Source organism: Alnus glutinosa, chromosome 14 (genome assembly GCF_958979055.1).
Source record: "Alnus glutinosa chromosome 14, dhAlnGlut1.1, whole genome shotgun sequence".
Classification (NCBI taxonomy): Eukaryota; Viridiplantae; Streptophyta; class Magnoliopsida; order Fagales; family Betulaceae; genus Alnus; species Alnus glutinosa.
Window position 1 is genome coordinate 23,698,588 of NC_084899.1, and position 21,526 is coordinate 23,720,113.

The 21,526-nt window shown below is 35.0% G+C and overlaps 2 protein-coding genes across 6 annotated transcripts; one reads left to right on the top strand and one right to left on the bottom strand.

The window, feature by feature from the left end:
- Nucleotides 1-194: 194 nt before the first annotated feature.
- On the top strand, nt 195-15,101 carry LOC133857603 (phospholipid--sterol O-acyltransferase). 5 transcript variants are annotated; one of them, XM_062292870.1, is made up of 17 exons: nt 195-524; nt 1,778-1,913; nt 2,052-2,196; nt 2,374-2,543; nt 2,646-2,722; nt 3,113-3,326; nt 3,407-3,584; nt 4,346-4,445; nt 4,925-5,019; nt 7,605-7,656; nt 9,136-9,207; nt 12,114-12,282; nt 13,079-13,183; nt 13,266-13,350; nt 13,456-13,545; nt 14,148-14,325; nt 14,654-15,101. In XM_062292870.1, the coding sequence occupies exons 1-15, from the start codon at nt 297-299 to the stop codon at nt 13,535-13,537; spliced, it is 1,908 nt and encodes a 635-aa protein (XP_062148854.1). In that variant the 5' UTR covers nt 195-296; the 3' UTR covers nt 13,538-13,545; nt 14,148-14,325; nt 14,654-15,101. The 5 variants fall into 5 exon arrangements, with proteins under 5 accessions (XP_062148854.1, XP_062148857.1, XP_062148853.1 ...); XM_062292869.1 differs by having other exon boundaries at nt 196-524; nt 14,258-14,325; XM_062292871.1 differs by having other exon boundaries at nt 196-524; nt 14,258-14,293.
- Nucleotides 15,102-17,301: 2,200 nt separating this feature from the next.
- Nucleotides 17,302-21,368, bottom strand: LOC133857416 (rho GDP-dissociation inhibitor 1-like). Its single transcript, XM_062292679.1, has 5 exons — nt 20,899-21,368; nt 19,836-19,899; nt 19,520-19,741; nt 18,444-18,568; nt 17,302-17,540 (listed from the first exon to the last, which is right to left on the bottom strand). The coding sequence occupies exons 1-5, from the start codon at nt 21,133-21,135 to the stop codon at nt 17,469-17,471; spliced, it is 720 nt and encodes a 239-aa protein (XP_062148663.1). The 5' UTR covers nt 21,136-21,368; the 3' UTR covers nt 17,302-17,468.
- Nucleotides 21,369-21,526: the final 158 nt, after the last annotated feature.

Here is a 21,526-nt window from a genome sequence, read left to right on the forward strand (position 1 = left end):
GTTAAATATAAAATTGTGACACAGGTTGAAGCTAAATTCTAAAAATAAAGTATTCGCATATCTAATATTCCTCGTCAAATAAAGATGTGGTTATATTAGTCAAAAAGATTTTCTCACACGGAGGGTATGTTGACTAATTTGTTGAGTCACACCAAAAACGCCAAAAAAATTTGAAGTCCCCAACCCCAGCCGACGGTCAAACGACTGAACACGACTCGTAATACAATCTGCTCTTTCCTGGCTTCTCTCTCCCCCACATACACACACAAACGCAAACAAAACAACGGAACAGCCAAATGAAAGCGCGCATGACGACAGGCGCAGCCGCGCTACTTCTGGTGCTCGTCCTCCTCCACGGCTCGGCGGCCAGCGGAGGAGACTTCGGCGGAGACTACTCGAAGCTCTCGGGCATCATAATCCCGGGCTACGCCTCCACGCAGCTCCGCGCCTGGTCCGTCCTCGACTGCCCCTACTCGCCGCTCGACTTCAACCCTCTCGACTTGGTCTGGCTCGACACCACCAAAGTATGCAACCCATTTTGTTATTTTGTTTCCGTTCTTGATGAGTTAAAGAAGAAACTAGTAGTTTTGTTGTTGACGAATGACGCTTTATAGCAAATTGACATTATTATTGTGTTAAATTTCTACTTACAAAAAAAAAAAAAAAAATGTAAATTTATTCTTTTAAATTAATATTCTAACACTCTCCCTAATTAATATTATGACATTCTGCCTTACATGGTAAGGCTCATACTCTACCTCATCACATGAGACTCAACGCTTGGAATATTGAACTGAAATGGAGTAAATTGTAAAGCCGGGCCGAACTCATAATCTCTGCTATGATATTATGTTAACCACAAGTAATCTAAAGAGTTTATATTAATAGGAAATGATAGACTTAATTATTTAAATTAATATTCTAACATATTATAATTGGATTTTGTAAGTTTTTTCATTTTAGTAAAAAGAGTTTGGAATTTGATAGAATTCCATGTAGAGTAATAGAAAACAAAAATGAGTGGTTGGCATAATATTGTTGGGCGCGAGCACATAGACTTAGGGTGGTGAATTAAGTGTAAGTTTAGAAGTGGTGGAGTATTATGCGATCGAAGCTTGTATAAAGGGGATGAGGAGGTTTCTTGAGCTTCTAGAAAAATAGGGAAATGGGATTTAAGAGAATGCTTTAGTTTGTGGGAAGAGTTTTCCCAGTAGTTTTTACGGTTGGAAACTTGATGGATTCCACATGTTTCTGAGTTAATCCGTATATTAGCATTGCATTAGTGCCAATAGATACCTCGTAGTGTTTGATGAGTGGTCTCCATGGAAACCTAGGCCTTTTAGTGGCTACTGCAATAGCATGTTCTGACTTGAAAAGTCAATAAGTTTGGTGTTTTGGAGTTAAAACAATGGTTGCCATTTTGAGGTTTAAATCTAATGAATTAATTGTGTGACCAGACGTATCTATTGTCTTTATTTGTAAATCCATCCTATGGGGTTCTGTGAGAGTCCTGTTTCTGATATGCACTCTGCATGACATTTTGTATCAGGCTTTAGTTGAGTTGAGAAGGGATGAATTAATATTGCTCACTCTCCTTGTTATGGGATAAACAAAATACTTATTCCAAATGCTTTGGTCTATACTTATTCCAAACACTTGTTCTTCATATGAACAAAGTTGACGCTGAAATAAACAAGTGATTGTAAAGAGGCTGATAATTGACTTAATAGTCTTATGATATCCACAATCTGAGAGCATCATGTTCACTTGCCTGTAGCTTCTTTCTGCGGTCAACTGTTGGCTTAAGTGCATGTGGCTAGATCCTTATAATCAAACAGATCATCCAGAATGCAAGTCTCGGCCAGATGGTGGTCTTTCTGCAATCACTGAACTTGATCCGGGTTATATAACGGGTCTGTCATTAAATTCTTTTACATTGTCTTCTTCTGTTTGGTGAGGTTTAAATCTACATAGGCTATTTTAATCATTGTTTACTTTGCTTCTGTTGATATCACATGCTTAATTAATGTTTGTTGCTTCATGGTCTCCAGGTCCTCTCTCTTCAGTATGGAAAGAGTGGATTAAGTGGTGTATTGAGTTTGGTATAGAGGCCAACGCTATCATTGCTGTCCCATATGATTGGAGATTGTCACCATCAATGCTTGAGGAGCGAGACCTTTACTTCCACAAGCTAAAGTTTGTATATAACCTAATTTTCTCTACTACCTTCTAGTATTACCTCATGAATACTAATAATTCTGAAAATGTCAAATCATGGTGAATTTTCTGTTATGAATAGTTCTTGGGTGAAGTTCATTTACTGGTTAATTTTGGGATTGTGAGATGTTCCAAATTTCGTTGTTTATTTTGCAGATTGACTTTTGAAACTACCCTTAAGCTTCATGGAGGTCCCTCAATTGTCTATGGCCATTCGATGGGCAATCAGGTGTTTCGTTATTTTTTGGAGTGGTTAAAGCTAGAAATTGCACCAAAACATTATATCCAGTGGCTGGATGAACACATTCATGCCTATTTTGCTGTTGGTAGAATTGCTTTGATCCAAAATCTATATACTTCAAAAGTCTAGTTTCTTGGGAAGGTGATGATGATATTTTCTTCTTCTTATTTTGTTTTGTTGATTCCAGGATCTCCTCTTCTTGGTTCAATTCAGACAGTGAAAGCAACACTTTCTGGAGATACATTTGGTCTTCCTGTTTCTGAGGTTACCTCTTTACTTCCACATATTGAGATTCCTCAAAATATTATATTCTTAGTAGTGCTTTTGTTTGTCAAGCTGTCTAACTTGTCCCATATGTAATTATCTTTTCTTCCTAGTAAATTAATAATTTGTTAGCATGATCTTCTTCACTGCCTCATACTTCCAAAATATAAGTTCCTCTAATGCCTTGTTAAAGGTTAAATCATCTAGCAACGTGTACAGGTAGTCTAGTCTAAGTAACTCAATTTACTGAACTCTTCTTCTTGATGAAATTGGATAACGAAGCTAACATCATCCGCATTCAATAATTTTTATTGACATGGTGCTTGGTTACCATATTGGACTAGAGCACCTGTTCTTACATGCTTACTGTATGTCTTTGCAAGTTATCAGGGGACAGCTCGATTGTTGATCAATTCATTTGCTTCTTCATTATGGATGTTGCCCTTTTCAAAGTATTGTAGGGCAGATAATGCATATAGGAGGCATTTCTATGGGGAGAGTAGGCATGGTTATCAAATATATCACTGTGAAGATGAGGAATTTCGGTCAAACTTCTCTGGGTTTCCAACAAATATAATCAATATCGAAATTCCTTCAACCCGTGGTAAAACTCTTGAGACTGATGCATTTCTCATTGGGACGACATTGTTACCATTCTCACATGCTTCCTATGTCTTTTATTAGCAGGATTTGATGCATATCCATCAGTTGCAGAAGTAGCTGAGACCAACTTGTCTAACGCGGAATGTGGGTTGCCTACTCAGTTATCCTTCTCTGCTCGTGAAATTGCAGATGGTACCGTTTTCAAAGCAATAGAGGATTATGATCCGGATAGCAAGAGGCTCTTGTACCAATTAAAGAAGTGGGTATTGTCTTACTAATCACCAACAAAACCTTTGGCTCTCAATATGTGGGCTTTCTTCATAGAATGCCAAATTATTATGACATCTCCAGTCGTTCTGCCCTGCTAGGAGTGAAATTTAATCTACTTAACCTCGAATCATCTTCATGTCAACCTATCTAGATTTCATTTTCTTTAATTGCCACTATAGAAACTTTGCTTTTGCTTCAAAAAGTATTATTATGCTTTTGAGGTAGTTATATCAAACGTCTGTATCCATGTTGATAATTGCCACTAGTGTGTGTTCTTGTCACTCAGGTTTCAAGACACCTACAAATGCCAATTAAAAAATGAGATTGTTTCCTATATGATGTTCTTGAAACTTCTGTAAGTGGTGGATTTACATAAATTAGCCCACCTTGGATGGAAGAGTTTTAGTACCTTGATTTCCCTTCGAAAAAAAATGTGCTTAAGTGGCAGCTGCTGCTGAGTACATGTCTATGATTTTAGGTGTGGTTTCTACTTCGCTGATGTCCTTTCAGTATCTGTAATTGTAATCAGTTCTCATTGGTTGCCGGTTCATTTATACTAAATGCTTTACTGATGTAAAATTTCTAGTGCTAGATTTGTTTTCCTTCTTTGTTGTTTGTTTTGTTTTGTTTATTTCAATGTTTAAATTTGTTTAAGCAAAAAGGTTCTTTGCTTTCTTGCTTTTTTTTTTTTTATTTTTATTATTATTATTATTATTTAAAGCCAGAAGCTTATAATGTTGTGTATTTCAGGTCATATCATGATGATCCCATTTTAAATCCGCTTACACCTTGGGACAGACCACCTATAAAAAATATCTTTTGTATCTATGGAATAGATATGAAGACTGAGGTAAATTTGCATTCTTCATTCTTCATACTTCTATATTTCTTAAAACAAAATCACATACTCTTTCATTTTTATAAAGAAAAGTGCCTGCAAATTTAGAGAGTACAACTTAAACCACGAGGTAGATTTGCTTCTTGCCCTTCGCTATTCTAAGATCAATAGTGAATATTTTATTAGTTTCTTGATAAGTGCTTGTGTTTTCCTTTTAGCTGAGATAATTAGAGATTGTGTATTGCATCACAATTTCTCTGGTAATTTCACAGTATTCAGTGGTTATTTTTTATCTCCACTTTGTTTAGTTTTGGTGCCATTCTGGACAGCTAATAAGCTATATGCACCCTAAGATAATTCTTTCTACTTATTAAAAAAAAAAGAAGATAATTCTTTCTTATGAATGGGGGTTTGTAGGTGCCTGTTATACTTTTAGCTGGTAATTGGTTATGCTGAATGATAGTTTTGGTATCTTGGTAATGGAAAAACAGGTTGGCTATTATTTTGCACCGAGTGGCAAGCCTTACCCTGATAATTGGATCATCACTGATGTGATTTTTGAGGATGAAGGATCTTTGTTCTCAAGGTAAGTGTTGTTCATACTAAATTCATAGTCATAGTGAATAATATATTTTGTGGCAAGTGGTAGAATTCTCCTAGGTTATCATATTAAACTATGTTCAAAAGGAATGAGCTTATTGGCTTATTTGGAACTCTCTCTCTTTCTCTCTCTGTTTGCATGTTGGTGGGTGTCTTTTTGTTGATTAAAAAGTTATGTATAGTTTCCAGATTTTATTAGGCTTATGAGATGAGATATTTACAATAATTGCAGTGCACATGTTTGACAGTGATACTCACTTATCAAAAAAAACAGTGATACTCTGCAAAAAGTGAGTGTTGACTGCCTTAGCCTGAAAAAAACTGCCTGTGGACTCTTGAAAGCTTAGTAAGAGCACTCTCAGTAGCTTCTCTAAAGCATGTTTCCTTCCCTAAATATAGGTAAAATCTAAAAAAAGTCACAAAAAAACAACACGCAACAGATACCATATACCTTCCCTAAACATTGGGCATGCTACAGTGCTACCCAATCCATTAGATAATACTTTAGCTTTCCTATTCATTATTTTAACACAAAATATTTATCTCTCCTCTCTTTGTCTTTCATTGGTGACTGTGTTGAAATTTTGTAAAAATGTGAAGGTAGGTAGAGAGCTTGTATTTTGTAAAGAAATAATATTTTAAAAGTATAAAGAAAGATAAGGGAAGCTATTGTGAAGTGTATTTTGATAGAGATATAAAAAGTAGTTTTGTTCATTAAATTAGGAAAAATCAAAGAGAAGCTGCTGAGAGTGCTTAACATTGACTGAAGAGTGACTGTTACTCTGCTCATTATAAGGTTGCAAAGATGGGAATTTTACCAATTTTGATGTAATGAGATTGGTATGTTACTTGAGTGTATAGATAATATTGTATGTCCCTGCTGCTCCTGATCCTTGTGGACATGTGGTGTTGACTGTTGATCTTGTATGTCAGGTCTATTACTTGTAGTGCATTTGACAACTTCAGAGAATGATACCTCATTCAGTTTGTAAAAGATTCAAGCATGTGCTCCTGTGTATCTGGGGGCGCTTTACACTTTTAATGATATTTTGATTACTTATATAAAAAAAAAGAGTATAGGCATTAAGCATGACTAATTTGTGGTGTCGATCCTCTATTAGTGGGAATGCTTTAAAAAGTGGAAGCAAGCAGTCACATACAAAACACCTCTCTCTCTCTCTCTCAGGATAGGGGACGGGGAGAAACTGAAAATAAAAATATTGCAAACACCCACCTTTGTTAAGTGTTGAATTGGGTAAAGAGAAGCAAATGTCATACCTTGAATATCAATTAAGTAGCCGGGGGCCATGGTTATAAAAGCTTCTTTTGTTATTTGTTAAAAATAGTGTTTACATTAAAAACAAAAATCTCCAGGCCCTTTAAGGACACAAAATTTAGAATCTCCCTATTTGTGTGAGCATACAAAAAACTGGCTTCTATTATAAGAGATCAGATTATGTTAATCTTCTCATGCAGAAAAGTAAACTTCTGCAAAAATCAGAATAATAGGGTCCATTATAGGGAATAGATAGATTTAGTAATCTGCGCACTAACATCATCCTAATTTTGTCCCCCTTAAGTTAAGTTTCTGGCCTTGCCCCTGAATTAACCACCATTTGTTTATCTGTTGTTTTGTCTTTTGCATGTGACTTGAAGAAAATGACTTTTCTCAGAAAGTTCAATGTAATCTCTTCTTGGCTAACGGCATGCTCTTCAGCATGTCTTTTTGCTTTTTGTCATGCTATTAGTAGCCTCAGCTAAGCTTTCCATGGCTGATTGGCTGGTCTCCAAAATTTTAGTCAGGCTGATTGTATGCAGGTTTAAATGCTGTGAGTGTGATGGCTTTTATTTTTGTTTATTTCAATTGTAAAGAGACGTATAGAACTAAATTGGTCTTTCTGGTTCATTTGATAGCTACCTGTACAAGTTCGTTTCCTAAATCTTTTACTAGATGATGTTAATCAATATTCTGATGTTATACTCAACTGCTAGATAATTCGTTATCCTATCATATGACTTTTCATTTTATTTTATTATTACTATTCTTTCAGCTCTTTGCTCCATATTTCATGCAGCTCTCTTGTGGACCATTTTATTGTCCTTTGTGGTGTATTAACTCATGCATGAAAGGATTAATTAATTAATTTTCCCTGCTTCATCTCTGTGCTCATTTTCACTAGCTTATGCTCATTGTTTTCCCATTTTAGCATCTTCAATAAAGCGCACTGTATATATAGTATTGAAACATATTCTGTCAAAAAAATTATTCTTATGGGCTATGTGAAGGGGTGCGAATATGCATGAATTAATTGTGGTGTATTAACTCATGCATGAATTAATTAATTAATTAGTTTTCCCTGCTTCATCTCTGTGCTCATTTTCACTAGCCTTATGCTCATTGTTTTCCCCTTTTAGCATCTTCAATAAAGCGCACTGTATATATAGTATTGAAACATATTCTGTCAAAAAAATTATTCTTATGGGCTATGTGAAGGGGTGCAGATATGTGAATAGATCAGTGCTTCAGTCTCTCTGTAAACTGTAACATATATATTAGCAATATTCATGTAGGTCAGGGGATCTGGTTGAAGGGAATCCAGGTGCTACAAGTGGTGATGAGACGGTAAGCTCATAAGTGCTGTGTAATTGTGGTGTAAATTGTAGAATGTATTTAGATCCCACACTTCAGATCTTTTACTCTTAGATAGGTGTTTTCTCTTGTATACTTCATATGTACCTCGGGCGCTTTACGCTTTTAATGATATTTCGATTATTTATAAAAATAAAAAGGGAAAAAATATAAAAAAAGCCCCCTGAACTAACAGCCGATTTTAGAATTGCCATCTGAATTTTCAAGTGTATTAATGTGATTCATCAAACTATCAAAGTGTGCAGAAAACGGCCACTTTTGTCAAAATATTCCTATAATACTCCTATTCTCTTAAAAACTAAAAAAAAAAAAAAAAAAAATGTAAAATCAATCCATGTGGTTGGCCTAAATTACAAATCGCTCACTGCGGTATAAAAAATAATCCCAAGGTCTTCAAGGTAGGCAAAAAATAACAATTTGGTCATTGTAGTCAAATTCTGTCAAAATAATTAACGGATTCTGTTAAGTGTCAATGTCAACACCAATAAAATAACATGTGTCACTCTTACTAAAAAAAATATCAATATATTAAAAATATACATTTATAAAACTAAATCACTATCTACAGTCAAATTTTCATCAAAGCACTTGACGGATTCTGTTAGTGTGCTACGTTAATATCAATAAAATAACGACACGTGTCACTGTTAATAAAATATATATATATATATATATATATATATATATATATATATATATATATATATATATATATATATATATATATATATATATATATATATATATATATAAATAAAAAGTTAAAACATTAAAAAAATTTAATTGGGATGGCTGCCAAGCCACCCCTTTTTTTTCTTTTAATTAAAAAATTTTAATTTTTTAAGTTTTTAATGTCTGTAACTTTTTAGTTTTATATTAATACTTTTTTAAAATTTCTTTATTTTTTTTTAAAAATAGTTTTTTTATTAATTTTTTTCTTATTTTAGTTTTTAATAGACTAAAGGTATTATAGGAATATTTCTACAAAAGTGGCCTTTTTTTTCACACTTTGGTAGTTTGATGGTTCACATGCACTTGGATGTTCAGGGAGTTATTCTAAAATCGGTTGTTAGTTCAGGGGGCTTTTTTATGGACCTGTTTGGTAAGTTGTGGAAAATGGGATGTTTTATTTGAATAGTAGTAATAAATGATTGATGTGATATAGAATTTGAGAATGTTTTATAGAAAAGTGAAAAAGTTTTGTTTTGTAGTGAGTTTTTTTATTTGAATAGTAATAAAAAATTATTGATGTGATGTAAAAAGTGTAAAAAAGTTGGAATGTTTTTGATTTGATTTTTTTGGGAGAAGTGAAATGGAAATTGAAATGGTTTGGATTGGTTACCAAACAGCTCCTATATTTTTTCCTAAAAATAATATAACCACGTCATTTTATTTTTGAAATTGCATACAACAGTACTGTAGCTTCCAATGAAAACAAATACTTCTTTACAGGTACCATACCATTCCCTCTCTTGGTGCAAGAATTGGCTTGGATCACAAGTGAACATAACAAGGGCTCCTCAGGTATTCCTAGTCATTGAGTGGTTGGTGTCAAACTGCATTAAGTGTATGCGATTGCATTATACATATATAGTATATGCTTATGCATTGTGTATGCAGTTGCTTTATATGCATGTATTATACCTACGCATTTGAAAATCCTGTTATTGTTTAGATTAGTTGGGAAGACTTAATTATGGCAATATAGATGGCATGGTGCTTGTTTTTTCTTTTTCCTCATCAACAACAAGGGAAAGGGGAGGGGGAAGATTACAACAAATAAAAACATAAAAAAATGGATGACCAACCAAACAATAAGCTCCAATACAACCATAACAATGCATAAAAACATAAAAAAGGAAATGGACCAAATGAATGGCCTGGCCCTATAGATTCTTGACACAAACACCAAGAAAATTGGCCACTAGTGAGGGCAGTTTGAGAAGGCAAACCAGAGACGGAACTGCCTGGACAACAACCACTACAACTGCACACCGAAATGAGAACTACATCAGCAAAAGGGGCACTATTGGTGGTCAGATCAAAGCCTCCAACGGGCAGCACCATCATGGTGTCCGGTGAAGGGGGGGTACCTTGCAAAGATGGCTTGGTGGACACCTCAAATGGATCTGCAACTAGATATGGAGTTTTCCATTGGCAAAAACAAGGTACCAACTATGGAGATCCAGTGTGGAAGAGAGGGGAAGCCAAAGACCAAGCACGTGGACCTAAAAGGAGAGAAAGAGGCGGTGGCATGTGGCGTTCACGCATGGTGGCAGAGAAGGTCGGAGATGAAGACAGGATGGCACGTGTGCGGTGTAGAGAAAATAGGCGCAGTAGATCTGACTTCCAAGTTGCAGACAAAAGAAAAGGAAGAGAGAAAAGAAAAAAGAAACAAGCAGAAAAGGAAAGGAGAAGGAGGTAGCTCCTCCCTCATCTCTGGACAGTTTCCAATAGAGAAAATGAAGAGGAAAAACTCAGAAAAACTCTAGGGGGCGTGGGGGGTGTGACAAGCTCTCCGGACATGTTATCAAATGCCTTCAAGAATCTAGTTGATACTAGGAAATTGGTGATGTCAGATATCTTAATAGTACTTTTTGATGCCATGGTGTATGTTGTTAGATGTAAAATCTGGGTCTTAGTTGGGGCTTCTACCATGTTTTTGCCTTTGTTGCATCAATAATGATCGAGTACTTTTTACTTTTCCTAATCAATACTGCTAGTGTAGTTAGTAGGGTCAAACATAATCTTGGTCTCAGAACTCAGGCATGTTCGCATGATATTAGCCCATGACCATTGGCATAGCTTACCATCAGTTCTTCATTACCAGTCATCTATAAGAATAATGATGAAATACAAGACCTTCTTTTAGTTTTTTTTAGCATTATGCTAATATAGTTATAGTGCTACATATTCATCATCATTAGTAACTAACTGGTATTAATTTTTTGCACCAGACAAAAATAAATTTCTAAAAATAATAATAATAATAATTTTTTTTTTTTTTTTTTTTTTTTTCTAATAAGTAAGTGCAAATTTTATAAATAACAGCGTAAGGCACCCATAGTACACACGAAGTATACGAAAAATAAACACCTCAACACCGACCCGCCCCAAACAACATCCCAAAACAATCCAAACCCCTAAGCCCCTAAATCTCTCAACCCACAAGCTTATCCTCCCGAATATGCTCATCATCAAGGGCAAAGAGGAAAGCCACAGTCTTATCCTCTTGCCCCTTGGACCCGAACCCCACTGTGGAACATATCAGAGACCACTCCAAAGGAGAGAAAGGCTGGACACCACCCGCAGACTCAACCACCAAAGGAACATCAACCAACGAGCTAGAGAAGTGGGACGATGCAGAATCACCGCGATGTGCCAGAAAAGGAGGGGACGAGCTTGACTTGAGAAACCCCTACCTGAAAAAGCCCACATCATCATGCTCTCCTTGACCCACAACCAACTTCAGCTTCCTCATGTCCTTGCATTTGCGCTTATACTAAATCAGAGTCTTAGGCGTAGAATCTTCCAAGGATAATTTTGGAGGAACCCTACCTTCCGGCGAACCCACCTCAAGCGAAGATTGGTAGTTCTTGATGGCAACTTCTCACAGTGGAGAACTTCTCCCCCCCTGTAATAACCTGCATATTTAGATGCTATTTGTTATTTCGTACAGTGTCAATCTTTTTATAATCTTTTGGACCACTTGAATTTTCTTGTAATGTAAACAGCAGGCAGTGCATGTCTTTGTATTGTTAAAACAAGGAGATGGAGTCACATAGACACTACAGGTTGGTGTATTACCATAGCAGCAGCAGAGGCTTGCACTTCATACGTCAACCAAACGAGTTCTGGACTCAGAGAAAGACTTGAGAGTCAAATTTTTCTTCCTCTTCTTCTTCTTCTTTCTTTTTTTTTTTTTTTTCTTTTTTTTTTTTTTTCCATTTTGCTTCAAATAAAAAATGGGTTCTTTCTGATTCTCTTCTTTAGGTTCTTTCAGTTTTTTTCCTTTCCTTTTAATCATGTTTCGCAATTTCTAATTAATTCTTCCACTGGAATTTAGTAATTGCATTAATATGCAATGTATATATATTGTTAGTAAGTGATTTTAATCTCTTCAATTGAAAATATATTTGAAAATTAAGGAGCTCAATATTTTTGCCTTATTCATTGAGTTTCAATAGTTTTAAATGGTACTTATCAAAAAAATAGTTTTAAATGGTCTCCTTGGTCTTTGATGGCTCCTTGCTGCTATGAGCTGGCCTTGTTTGCTTCTCTAACCTTTGTCTAATGTTTACATTGCTTGTGCAATGATAATTTGTCTTTCACATGAAAATACATTTGATTGGCTGATATTTATTTTATTTATTCAAAAAATGTCCTTTTTCTTTGAGTGTTTTGACCATTCCTCTATTCTTGAAATGCAGTCAGAGCATGATGGGTCCGATATACAAGTGGAATTTAATGTAGAACATCATGAAGGAGAAGATATTGTCCCCAATATGACGAAGTCACCTAGGGTTAAGTACATAACCTATTATGAAGATTCTAAAAGTATTACTGGGAAGAGGACAGCAGTCTGGGAGATTGATAAAGGTGCATTCGAGGTCTTTGGATTGCTCATGAACAGAGTCACGACACTTTATTTATTGCTCTGGCTGTCCTGGTGAACTGCATTGCTTACTTATGTTATTGGAGACAACATGGTGTTACTAACATGCAATGTACAACGTGTATAATTGTCCATAAAATATCTGGCTGGTCCTCATTGATTAGGAAGTACTATCCTCATTTTGTGAAAGATTTTCCAGTTGATTTAGAAATTGAAAACTATTATTCTTGGGGAAAGTATTTTATGGTACTAGAAATTTTTAGGTAACACAACAGTACTTATCATCTTTTAGTTAGAAGCTTGTCTTCTCATTCTTTTATAAAGTTATTTTCTTATTTTTGCATATTCCTGCCTCATGACTTGGAGGCTGGTTTCATGTCATGAAACAAAATCCGCCACTCTTTGGGTGACACCTTCTTTTCTATGAACACCCCACCACTGAATAAAAAGATAAAAGAAGCAAGAATGAAAGACAGAAGGAAAATCCATAGTTCTCGTATCCAGAGTCATAATAGGCTAGTGTTCTTGCATTAGAAGCATCTTGGACTCGGCCGTTGATAGGGCGAGGTCGAAAACAGAAGGAAAAATTCCTGAATGTAATACTCGATCTTGTATTTGGACTCTTTTGTATTTTTTCTGGAATGCCTCTTCATGTGAAATTTGAGTTGAATTATTGCAGTTTCTTTCTTTGATATTACAATTCTAACCAAACGCTAGTACTAGAAAAGGATTGATACATGTAGAAGTTATACACATTAAACTGAGACTATCTTCATGTAGCAAATCACAGGAACATTGTAAGATCCCCAGTTCTAATGCGGGAGGTGTGGCTTCAGATGTGGCATGATATCCATTCTGATGCTCAATCTAGTTTTGTTACAAAAGGTGAATCTTTATATAATTTTTTCTTTTGGAAGTGGGTGGGGGTTATCTTTAGCAATCTTCTTCACTGATTAGATGTCAACAGCTAAGCGTGGACCTTTGAGGGATGAGGACTGTTATTGGGATTATGGGAAAGCTCGGTGTGGGTTGGCTGAGTACTGTGAATATAGGTTATATCTTTTTCCAAAAACAAAAAAAAAAAACCTCATTTTCTATTGAACTTGCATTTTTTTTTTCTTTTCCTGTTCTAATTTTTTTACTTGATGGTGATGCAGGTATCTTTTTGGGGATGTTCACCTAGGGCAGAGCTGTAGGTTGAAGATCTCTTCAGTTGATCTGCTATTGCATTATCTATAGATTAGAAGGTGCCAATTTTATTCTTGCTTATCTATCCAGTTATAATTTTAACCGCCAGTTGAGCTTAAATTAGAATATTTGAGCAATGGTTGGTTTAGGAAATAAAAACAGTTGCGCTTACTGGAGTCCTCTTGAAGATTTCTCTATGAACAATAGCTTTCCTTTTGAGACCCACTGTGACTCTCTTCAAGATTAAGGCATTTGATGATTGTCCTCAAACTCAGGACTCACATATGCTATTTAGTATTCATTAAGCATTTTTCTAAGTTTACAACCTTTACCATGTTATCTCTGTCTTATCATTATAGTTGATGTGCTGTTGGGAATCCATACATTATTTTCTGTGGAAGCCCTACGTTGTGATGTGACGAGGGGAAAATTGGAATCTCAAGAAAAATGATAATGAAAGATTGGACTGGTGTCATTTTTCTAAGACCTTTTTAAATTATTACTAAGATTCTAGATAAGCTTACGTAAGGTAAATAACTCACTTCAGCAATATGGAAAACAATTTTTTTTTTTTTTGAAATTCTAATGCAATCACAATAAACAGATGTTGTTTTAATGTGGTATTTACCTCCTAATTGATCATTAATCACTCTTTCTCCAGGTTGTGGTACTGTCACCATCTTTCATTCAACTCATAAATTTGGAGTTTTAAAATTCATCTGTACTGGATAGTTTCGCTCTTCTAATGATATTTCAATTTTGTCATCCAAGGTCCTGGCAGTGGCGCATGCTTCCCACATATAAGAGGTCAAGTCTCTTGTAAATCACAAATCACCTGGGTCAGTATTTTTATTCTTCACAATGGGGAGTAGGGACAGCATCTAGAATCTTCAGAAAGATTGATGGTCGAGTAATGTTGCACTTCACACTCATTTCACACCGGCTGACGTGGCGTATTTTAAGTGGCTTTTCTTTTGTTTTTTTATGTGATTAACATGGGAAGCTACTTAAAACACGCTACATCAGCCAATTTGATAATGGGTGTGAAGTGTAGAATTACTCTTATGGCCTTCATCTCTGCTGCAATTCTAAGTTGCCATCTTGGCCTCCTTCTTCAGTCCATATTGCAGCTCAGAGTAACATTGCCTAATCTGCTTTGAATTGCAGCCCAATGCTCCAGTATCTTGCCGCCTGTAGGTAACGCTCTCCAAGTAGCTTCTTGCGAGCCTGTCTTCGTGAGCAAAAACAGCAGGAAAGCCAAATCTTGTTCTTAAAGGATAGTCATTAACACAGTTTAGGTGTAATATGTAGCATTGAAGGGTATATAGTCTCTACCTTGAGCAGTGATGGCATTCTATGAAGTATACAGTCATGCTATGAAGGATCTCTTGAAGGGTTGATCAATTAGAATAGTCTAACATATGTATTCAGTGCAGCAAATTTAGGGTTTCCTTTACGATTTCAAGTCGGTTTAGGATGTTTTGAGGGTTATTTCTGTCCTAAGTTATCACTAGGGTTTTGTTTTATGTGTGTAGTCTCGTATTCTTTATCTTCAACTCTGCGAGTTATTGACCCTTAATTCGTTGAATAGTACTAATATCTTTTTTGGTTTTTACTTTTGCAAGTTAGTGTTCAGAAATTTCAAAGGTATAAAGAAGTGGTAAGTTGGAAAAGAATAGTGAAAGTTTATTGAGATTTTTATAGTTGTATTTTGAAATCATTTGCTGGATAGTGAGGAATAATTATTCGGAATTTTTGCAATTTGGTTATATTTCTTTAACTATGTTTTATTTAAGTAAATTCTGGAACTTTTTGCTAAATTGGCAGTCTTTAGTCTACCAGCCTTTCGGACTTAATATTCCACTGGAGCCAGGGGGAGAACTAGACTAATGCTATTTTCAAATCATTCCTCATAGTTTCAATTTTATTTTATTACTCTTTATGTTTTGAATTATTATCAAATAAATCCTTCCATCTAATTACTTATAGATTTCAGCTCTGAAGGTTTCTCCATGTGCATGGACTTCTATGTTTGTGGAAGGTCTCTCTCCGTGGCCACGGAGAGTTTTTTTTTTTTTTTTTTTGCTATTTGCGAGTATAAATGCAATTTTATAAACAAAATCTATGTAAAATTGGAGAACAGATTTGTTTGATAATGGTCCAAAGTGCAATGAGTAAAAAGATAAAATTGAAACCACAAAGAGTGAAAAGAAAATTACACAAAGCACAAGGATTGCTAGAGCAATTTTTCCTATTTTTAATGCTATTATAGTGCTACAGTAGTGAACCGGATCCTTTCTACTTCAAATGAATTTGAGAGGAGCCGATTCCTTAAAAAGGGAGAGGCAAACATGTCCAAAAACTTGTTCATTGATGAGAAAAAACTTGAACAATGCGTTTAACTAATACAATGTCAATAACACACCGATGAGCTTTCTCCATACGAACAATTCCATCCATAAAAGAAAGTACTTCCTTAACTAGCCTATGAGCAGTTCTATCTATAAGAGCAAGCATTTCCTTAATTAACCTAGGAACAGCTCCATTCGCTTCCCTATCTATTCTAAGTATTATCGCTATAATATTTCAAAACAATACTTTTAATTTGGTGTTTTATTACTTATTTTAAATAAAAGTATTTTAATGTCTTCATTTTTATTCTTGTTCTATAATTTGGATGATTATATTATAAGATTATATCTTAATGTCAAATGTATGAGTTGAAACAATGTCCTACCACATGAAACATGCTTCACAAATTTCTTTTGAGCGCACGGCGCGTGTGTGTAATTCAATCTTATATTTTTATGTACAAGTAATTCAATCTTATTATAAGGCTAAGTGATGCACAACCTAAGTACATAAGAAGTAGGGGCAAAACCACCTCTATTCGTGGGATTCCGAGCCCTTCCAAATTTTTTATTATTATTATTTTTTTAAAAAAAAATAGAACCTCCAAAATTAACTTTTATCCTCAAAAATTTATTTAATTTTTATAATTTGTTCCCCTCCTAAAATTCTAGTTCTGCCTAGAGTTCACAAGAGAGGCACCATATTTTCTCATTGTGTGATGTGTTACACATTAATTAGAGGGATGCTAGGTGTACCAAATTCTTTTACCAAAATATGAGTACCAAATGATGTGGAGCTTATTTATTGGAGATAATTAAAACAATTAATAAAAAGAAATGTTACAAGTACCAATGAATAAACTCCACATCATTTGGTACCCATTTTTTGGTAAAAGAATTTGGTACCCCTATCATTTCTCCATTAATTATCACCTTGCATATGCGAATCAAATTTGAATAATGGAATTTGAATACTCATATTGTATGCTTTTGATAATTTATTGTAATCATAAGTTTCAGACCTCATTTTTCATTCACTTATGACTTGAATAGTGTTAGAAACGACATTTTTATCTCACAACTATTCCACAACTACAATGTTGTCATGTGACAATCTCAACTAACTCTTGCATCAATCCTTATTTAAAATAAAAAATAAAAAAAAATTTAGGAGTTGGTTAGAACTGTCATATTAACGTTATGAAATAAAAATATCGTTTTAAGCATTACTCTAACGTGACAGTCTTAACCAACCATTATATATATATTTCTTTTAAATAAAGACCGGTTCAAGAATTGGTTAGGACTGTCACGTGAGCATTATATATAATAGTTGTGGAATAAAAATGCAATTTCTCACGTTAACTCTTCAAGAAATTTTCAAACATGGTCATTCCTTTGATAACTGCAGAGCAAGACTAAGCCCTGCAGGAGAGTGGTTAGAGTTGAGAATGCAATTCAAAGTCACGAAATAGTGATTGAATTAAACACTAATTTGTACCACATATACAACGCAGTATTTAGTCAATAATCACAAACCTGTATGCAGTTCATAAGAGGGAAAAGAAAAGAAAGAATATGAAAAAAGATACAAAACAGAAGACAAGAAGAAAACACTGTTCTGGCAAAACTCATCTAGCTGCTCTCTTGATCTCGAAGGAATAGTTTAGTTCCAAATAACATCTCTTGTCATCATCTTCAAACTGTGTAAAACAGTAACAAGGAAAACCAACATATGTTAGATAAAAGTATAAAAGTGCAGGGTAACATGTTCAGATGGTTTAATCTAATCTGTTTTTTTTTTTTTTTTTTTGATAAGTAATCTAATCTGTTTATCACAGTGGTCTAATAATAAATTTATTTTGGTGAACCCTACAAAATTAGATATCCATGTTATCGCCACTTATTTCGACATTTTGTAACATACTACTACAAAATTTACAGAAGAACTAATTTCAGCTATTGGTCATACCCAAATTTTGGTTTCTTATTGCTCTATACATTAATGATGCTACTAAATACAAAAATGGTGAATGTGAATATGCAAATGATTCCATCATAGCATGTTAATGAATATATAATGAAGGACAATTTAGTGGTTGGTTACTAAGTTTGCATATATGGTGGTTGGTCCTGAGTGTCCCATAATTTGGGTTTGTAATTGGAAGTGTCCTTGAAAGGAACACCATGAGTAAACAAATTATGCAAAATATTCAAAACTTACTCCCCCCATGCCCATAAAAAGAAACAAATTTGTTAGCAGATCTTGTGAATGCCAAGTAATTACCACAGATGTTTCCATGCAATTTACAGCCTATCAGAAACTTATGAATTAAAGAGATCCCGAGTAATGTCCATCAAAAGCATGGGCTATTATTTTTATTTTTTTTTGAAGGGAGCATGGGCTATTATTGAAAGCAGGCATATGATGCCCTTTTCAACAAAAAAAAAAAAGTATTAGACAATTGACTGATTTTTAATTTTTATTTAAGGGGAAAAAGGGGAGGAACATTAGATTTTACGGCAAAACATTATATATAAAATGAAACATGCATGTGCACTTTAATCTCAAACTAAGCATACACATTCTCTTCACATGCACACACCTTAAGCTTTGCCGAGTAGGTACCCCTTGCAAGCACACCAGATGGAGTCGTCTCCTCATCCAGGGCGTGCACATATGGTTCCTGGTGAGGAGCAAAGGTGCCCAACATTCCTTTGCTTTGATCAACTGACACCCAAATAAAAAAGAGAAAAAGGAAAACCAAAGTAACTAAGGATAAGAATTAAATTAGAGAATATGCACTAAGAGAAATTGGTCATCAAGTTGAAGAGAATGCAAAATGTATGCATTAGAATGACAAAGGAAAAGAAGATATTGCAGTTAATGGCAATAAAACAAGATACAGAAGACTTGTTACTACGTCCAGTCAATGTAACTTTGCATTTCATATATCTATCCTTCCTAGATTTTGAATAATTATTTTCAAACCACTAGTATTTCAGCTCAAACGAATTCTTCAAGATACAAGTTTTTATATAGGGGTAAATAATTAATCAAGCAGTAGCTGTTTGAGTGCCAGTTTTTGAGGGTTGAAAAGTGAGGCAACATCCAAGAAATCACTATAAACTGGATCATTTACGGACGGGCAGCATTTGCTATTTCAAGGCAACCTGCCTTCATAGTGCTTCCATGCCAGCGATGAGAAAGAAAATTTACACTGATGACCAAAAGTGTACTTTTCAGTCAACGCATATCCTGAGGTGAGAAAAGATAAAGGGTGTCAAACTGAAACGGGAACCTTCAGCACTATAGTTGATTTTTGACATTCACGCCAAAATCCGTGCTTTCCATTGTTGTTATTGGTTAAGACTCAAATTGATGATTCTGTCTAAAATGCGTGTTATACTCATCAAAGTTGCAATTTGCAAACCAGTCACAGGGAAAAAGAAAGAATGATACAGATTCAGTATGAAGGCCAAGATCAAATTGTAGGACTTAAATAAACATGAGATCTTCTACCAGTCGCTAAACCCTACTTAAGCAAGAAATTGAATTCATGACTCAAAGATCCAGATTCCAATGGAAGATTTATGCAGTTTTTTTTTTTTTTTTGAAGTTTAACAAATTTTTACTGTAACATTTCAAAGAAAATGAACTGCAGTTTAAAAAATGATGCACCTTGAAGTCGTCCTTTCCACACTGTGTTGGTGTAGGTCAGGCCCGAAACTATGTTGTGCAGAACACTGAATGTCAACTTAAGCCGATAGTGCGATCCCTCCCTGAGAGTGAACAGGACATGACCACTCTGATTGTCATCAATTGGCAAGGGAGTAGTAATCTCCCCAAAGTCATCAGAGATGATCCCAATGGAGTGGAATTTGACTTCAGGTTCCATTTGGGCTAACAATAGCCGACACAAAATCAAGAAAAGAACCAACTATAATATTATGGAATAAAGATGTGTCAGGAGCATAAGAAAATGCCAACTACAAACCATTTAAATCACTTTCCAAGCAACCAAGCAGCTTCTCTTTCCACCTTCTTAAGCTGTCATCATCCTGCAAATAAAAAAATTGGCATTTAAATGAAAACTGGGAGGCTCCAAATACATTGATTAACTAAAGCCAGGTGAATTGATTGATCTACAGGATTATTAAACACTTGTATGGAATTGTTCAAGAAATACTGAAAATGATTAGATAAGTAGTGCTATAAATCAAAGGAAATCACCAGAAGTAAAAACTTCACACATTTTTTTATCAGTTAGGTTCCATAACACTTAATCTTCAGCCAATTTTAATTAACATATTTCAAAGTCATAGTTCGAAACACTCGGCAGCAACAACAAAATTGTTCGAAACCGTAAGTTAACTTGTTGCATCAGTAAGAGAAGAACACAATGCAAGAATAAAAACCCGAGAATCGAAGCCCATTTCAAAGCAGAAAGTGCAGGGAAAAGTTGGTAACTACACACTGAACTCTTCAAGAAATAATGGTCCTTTTACTCAGAAAATGAGGTAAAAGAAGGACAAAGACAATTACAAATAGGGTAAAATGCACTTGCATCAACTGTGGTTTGGGTCAGTTCTATTGACACCACTAGGTTTTCAAATTTTCACACCCGCTAGGGTATCCAATTGTTCTAATCAACGTACTTTTATCCCCTCCATTAAAATCACTAACAGCAAATTTTCATGTGTCCACTTGACCTTACACTTAGTAGAATGTCAAGTGGGATAACGATAAAATACTATGTTATATGTCTTTTACATTCCAAAAATAAAGAAACAACCTAGCTTAAGTGCGCCAAATAGTCATGTTAATGCATAGTTGAATGGAGGATTGAGTTATCTCGGTCTCAACTATTCAAGAATCCAAGCTTCAAAGTTTAGTCCCCTTCCCTACATTTTCTAAGCAACCAAACAGAGCATAAATGGGTTCAAAACCCTAAAAATGAAAACCCCATTAAGCGATTCATAGTAATTATCTGTGAAACTACATTCCATTTTTTTTTTTTTAAATGTAGAACAGAAAAAGAAGGGAAAACAGAACAAAACCTTGTCTTTCTCAATCTGCTCCTTGAGAGAAACCAAAGGGCCTGGAACATAACCAGCAACAACCCCATCATCATATTGATCTTCTCCCTCCTCTTCTTCTTCTTGCACAACCCCATGAACTTCACTTGGCTTCTCACCCATTTCCTTTTGCTTCTCTTGTCTTTGATCACCAACACAAGCTGATGAAGACCCTCCTGACGATGGTCCTGCTTCCTCCCCTCTCTTCCCACCCTCCATCTCTCTCTCTCCCTCTCTCTGTCTACAGTGACCAACCCACAAAAAGGCACAAACCCTTCAAAGTTCTTTCAACAAAAGCAAAAGAAAGAACATAGCTTTAGAATTCAAAAGGGTGACAAAGAGAACGTATATGACTAATAGATAGTAGGCATGTATACCTACATACATACTCCCAAAAAGACACCTCTGTGGGGTTGTTTGTTTGTGTCTGCCTTTGTGTCGAATAATGTCTGTGCCGTGTCGGCGTAATGCTCGGTGGGACTTTGGAATTAGACACTTCATCATGGTTTGAAAATTGCTTTTAGGTTTTGATTTTTTTTTTTAAAAAATATATATATATATATATATATATTAAATACAAAGTTTGAGAATTTTTTCTTTTTGGATTCAA